The 5385-nt window shown below is 37.4% G+C and overlaps 1 protein-coding gene across 1 annotated transcript; it reads left to right on the top strand.

The window, feature by feature from the left end:
* The first annotated feature begins 83 nt into the window (after positions 1–83).
* On the top strand, positions 84–1236 carry LOC128693767 (cuticle protein AM1159). Its single transcript, XM_053783620.2, has 3 exons — positions 84–209; positions 597–832; positions 936–1236. Exons 1-3 carry the CDS (start codon positions 123–125, stop codon positions 1138–1140), a joined length of 528 nt encoding a protein of 175 aa, XP_053639595.2. The 5' UTR covers positions 84–122; the 3' UTR covers positions 1141–1236.
* The last annotated feature ends 4149 nt before the right edge of the window (positions 1237–5385 follow it).

Consider the following 5385-nt stretch of genomic DNA (forward strand, 5'->3'; position numbering starts at 1 on the left):
AGTGAAGGTGTTTATATGTTGGGATCCTGGGCATTACTCAAGAGTGTCTGACCTTGAAAATCAAAGTTCGCAAAGAAATATAGAGCAAAGTTTGTCTAACTTAGTGCAACTGGCAACTCAGTATGTGTGGGCGTCTGGAGACTATAAGTAAGTTGCCTCGGATGTTACAGGTACCAGAGTTTGGCCATATACCAACCAACATGAAGTTTGTGAGTAATATTACTTTATATCTGCATGAAGATCAAGTTTATAGCCGGTGGTTATATGCATGCGAATACATTAATTATTAGCTATTAAAAATATTTAATTTTTTTTAAATGAACAAATATATTCATTAGTAATAATATGAATACTAACAACCAGTTTTTAAGCCGTTTTCTAAACTTCATCAGCATTTCAAAACACAATTTTCATAATATTTTCAACCCTGTAATACGCTAAAGCGGACACTGTTCATGTATTTAGCGGTAAAATTTATAGAAACGCTTTATACACTTTGCTATTAAAAAGGATATAATATAAGAAAGTTTAGTGAAGCATACATAAGTTCTCATGATTTTCTCATTATTCCATATTAATTTCTGTATGTTGTGCAGGTGATCTTTGCCGTGCTGGCCGTCGTGGCTACTGCCGCCCCTCAGTATGCAGCCCCCGCGGCACCATCACGTTACAGTGAGTCAAGCGAAGAGATCCCCATCCTGAAGGACGAACGTATCCATGAAGAAGATGGCAGGTACAACTACGAAGTGGAGACTGGAAATGGCATCAGGTTGTCCCAGTCCGGTTCCCCTGACGGCCCAGAAGGTGCTGTGGTTAAATCCGGACAATACTCGTGAGTACAGTATTTTATGGTGGGTGGTTCAGTTGATTTTATAATTTCATCGTAATGTGATAAAATGAAGAGATGCGTTAGACACATGCTTTCTTATTTACAGCTACACTGCTCCTGACGGTACATCTGTCGAAGTGAAGTTCGTTGCTGATGAGAACGGCTACCAGCCAGAGTCTGACTTGCTCCCAGTGGCACCCGAGTTTCCCCACGAAATCCCTCAGTTCGTGCTGGATCAGATCGCTAAGGCTGCTGAAGAGGACGCTGCCCTCTCACGAGGTCCTTCTGCTTCTTACGGTGCCCCTCAATAAGTCTTATGTATCTTCTGTAAAACATTTACTGTGAACATCAGTGTATTTATAATGTGAGATATTCAAAAATAAAAAAAAAGGTTACAGAATTAAGAAGTCATGTCATTATTATCCAAATCAGCAGAAGGTAAAGTATTGCCTTATGTCGCACGTTTATAAGTATATTCACCAAGATAAATTTCGATTGGTTTTAAATATATATATATATATATATATATATATATATATATATATATATATATATATATATATATATATATATATATATATATATATGCAAGGAATTCGCAAGAGCAGGCGAAATATACATAAACACTGATCTCTGGCTGAAGGAGACTCGAACCTACGAAACTTGGAACAAGGTACGCCGTCCTATACCAATCTACCCACACTGGGCAATACCTTGGCGTGCAGCTTGCGCTACACGTTGATCCAAGGCAGCCAATTTTCAGGGAGAAGGCTTACAGTTTTTCATCTCATCCCCTGCATGCATCAGCCTTACTAGAGATTTTAACAATGCAAGGAATTCGCAAGAGCCTGTCCTTTTCTTCTCTTCCTGTTATTACGAATATATTGTGTCATGATCATGTACCCTCTGGTTCTCCTCCCTTCTAGCATATATTTCAGCTGATTTCTTAAATTAACCATACCACGGGTGGGGTTTGAACCTGCGGTAAGAGAGTCTCAAAACTTCAGACGGCTAACGCGACGGTCTGGAGTTTTGAGACTCTCTTACCGTTGGTTCAAACCCCACCCGTGGTATGGTTTGTTTGCAATCGAGTCATTACGATTTCGTGAGTCAAGTTCTTAAGTTTTTTTTCACTATTCCGGTAGCAACCTCGTTGCATGTGCTCACCTGGTTGTGTTTGAGATTATAAGCTTTGTTGAGAAACAAATTATCGTTTACCTGACATGCTACTATTAACCTGACAAATAAGTTTAGAATAATGGAGATTTACTACGCCTCATGGTCAACGCTAATTGAATAGGATAACACCCAACTGACTCTTTATGATGATTGAAGTAACAAAAAAGTAAAGCCAATGAATGACTGGATATAAGATTGGAGGGAGGAAGTACGAAGGAAGCCAGTGCATTCCGATATTTGTGACTGGATATGTCGTCTGATGGCGACTATAAAAGATGAGGTGAACCATAGAAGAGGATAAGGTACAAAAAAAATGGTATCAGGAGTGTTGTGCATTTGCGGAAAGAAAAAAGTAGTGTGCCAGAGCATAGTGGTAACAACGTTCATATGAGTTTAAGATATGAGCTTTAAACCTTGTATTTACATGGCAACTGGAGACTGTGGTGATGCCATGTTTGAGAGGATGGAATTTGAAACTTAGAAATTAGAAGACAAAGTGGAGTTGTTAAAGATATAATTCAGAGGACTAAAGATGAGATGTTGAGGTAGTTTGGGCGTTTTGAGAGTATGGAGCAGAATAGGATAAGCAAGAGGGGTGTTAAAATCTTGGGTAGAAGAAAAGAGGTGTAGGGGAATCCTCGAAGAGGGTTAATGGAAGAATGTAAGGGAGGCTTAAAGTGCGAACGGCTTTAGCATCCAACAGGCATGAGGAAGCATGTTAGATGACAGTGAAAGAAAACAAGTGGTTTTTATGGCTTTACATGCTGTTAGAGTGTAAGCAAGGTAATATGTATGAAACGATTCAGGGAAATTGATTAGTCAGACTTGAGATGTTGTAGTTCGAAGGGCTATTTGAACTGTGAGGTCTGCACAATTCTAGCAAGCCAGCTACTGAATGAGCAATGGTATCTGTGTTTCCTTACCTGTGTCATCCTTCCTCTGTTGGAAGCGTGCATATTAATTTGGACAGTGAAGGAATACATTTATTTGAAAAAAAAAATAATGTTTATTTGAAAAATACACGGCACTGATATGACAGATAATTGATTTAATAAGAGATATGACTACTCTTTGCTTTTATAAGCATAGAACTGACCAATGTTAAACACATTTTAGCAAGTTCTTCGTCGTGGTACCAGGTCCTAGTAACAGCAGCAATTAGCTTCTCCACAGTTTAACAGTCCTGTTTCGTAATTCTGCGTTTGGTTATTGTTCATAGATTTTCATTTGGATTTATTTCAGGATAGTTTCCAGGCAAATTTAGAACGTTTAGCCCACTCTCTTCGAAGAAAGTGGGCATTTTTCTGGAAGTGTGGAGTGGAGAAAGATCCAGCAAGATAATGCCTACTTGATCAGAAAAGTCGTGTCCACAAAGGGAAGCAAATGAGTTGCCAAGATTGCCTTATATCTGGCACAGTTCATCGTTCCCTCAACAATAGCAAGCCGTCCTGGGCATTTAGCAGTAAAACTTCCCTGAAACATTTTTTTAGGTGGGTATTTTGGCGTTTATTGAATGTGTCCGTTCCGAAGAGGCTCGCCTTTGCCCCGTCTCACTACCACTGATGTTTACCCATGTACTTCAAAATGTACCATATCTGAAAATATAACTTTTCTCCACTCATTTATCGTGCATCCCTTGTGATCGAGTTCTCACCGCAGCCATTTTTTCTTCATAGCTGCAATCAATAATTGTTTCTTCATTAGTTTTCTGGCAGTTCTGTCAACTTCAGGGAATCATCGTCGAACAGTTGAAGAATCAACATTTATGCTGCAGATCTTTGCTGCTTTTCATAGGATCATGAACACTATTTCTTATGATAACCTTGTCATCGTGATTTGTTGTCTTGCGTTTTCTTCCGCATCTTCCTCGACGCAGCGCTCCACAATCACAAGTGTCTTCATCTCTCTTCAGAATCAGACTAACAGTTGACTTTGCTGGGCTGATACTCAGATATGCATGTTTTCTAAGAGGAACAATACTTGTACGCTTCCTAAGTGTAACACCCACTATGAATTTCAGTAGTAATTAGAGAGATAGAAACTCAGAAGATAAATTGATCTGAATATTTCGATCCCCTTCTGGGATCCTTTTCCACTAGGCGTGCTAATGCTACCTCCGAGCACATTCGTGGCCATAGAAAGCTATAGCAGCTAATTTCATTCCCTCTCGTTTATTTACCAGTCTCGCGAGCAGTACACGTATTAATGCATTCATAGAAGCAAATAACATAATGCGACCAGTTCATGAGACTCGTGAGAATGAAGTTAGCTCCTGAAGTTTTCCATCGTCATGAATGTGCTCAGCGGTAGGAAAGCATGTCTAATGTACTAACTGGACACCTAACCTCTTTGTAGCGTGGTGGTGTAGTGGACTAAGGTGTCAAGAGTTTAGCTACCTACCTTCCCAGGAGGCTGGTTAAATGATTCATGTTCGATCCATGCTGGTCGCAGAATGTTTTATGGATATATATATATATATACATATATATATTTTTTTATACATATATATATATATATATATATATATATATATATATATATATATATATATATATATATATATATATATATATATATATATATATATATATATATATATATATATATATATATATATATATATATATATATATATATATATATATATATATATATATATATAATTTTTTCCATGTTTTTCTGTTTCCGTAATTCTATCTATTTCTCTCTTAATATTTATATTTCTAAAATATTTATGTTGTTCTCGTTCTCTTTTGCTCAATCTTAAATTTTTATCCATAAAATAAATATTGTGCTAATATAATTTTTCATTGTATAAGGGAAGACAACTATGTAAAAAGGTATTGTTCATTAGCAACAACAAGCATCTCATTGTGTCTTGGCTCAGGTGGAAGCACCTTCAGTTCACAGTAGAGGGACCCGGTTTCAATCATGGGACTGGAGAAACCGTTGAAAATGAGTGCGTTTCGCTTTCTATTCTCCTAGTCTTAAGTAGATACCTGAATGATAGCTAAGCCTACTAGGAGGATGTTAATTATGAAATGATATGTGTTAAAATTTTAGGACAACAGCTAGTAGCTTCTATATTCAAGGATAAGACAATATATAGTTCCAATTTTATTTTTTTTTTTTTTTTACATTTTTAGCTTATGTGTTACTGCACTAAACTTTCTGAACAGATGAAAAAGGGAGAGAAGAAAATGCTTGTGTGTTGGGATACTGAGCGCTACTTATGAAACTGACCTTGAAATTCAAAGATTTCAAAGAAATATGAAGCAAGCATTGCCTCACAAAGTGCAACTGGCAGCTGTGTGTGTTGTGGGTGTCTTCATGTGTGCGGGCGTCTGGACAGTATATATATATGTTTCCTTGGATGC

Source organism: Cherax quadricarinatus, chromosome 34 (genome assembly GCF_038502225.1).
Source record: "Cherax quadricarinatus isolate ZL_2023a chromosome 34, ASM3850222v1, whole genome shotgun sequence".
Classification (NCBI taxonomy): domain Eukaryota; kingdom Metazoa; phylum Arthropoda; class Malacostraca; order Decapoda; family Parastacidae; genus Cherax; species Cherax quadricarinatus.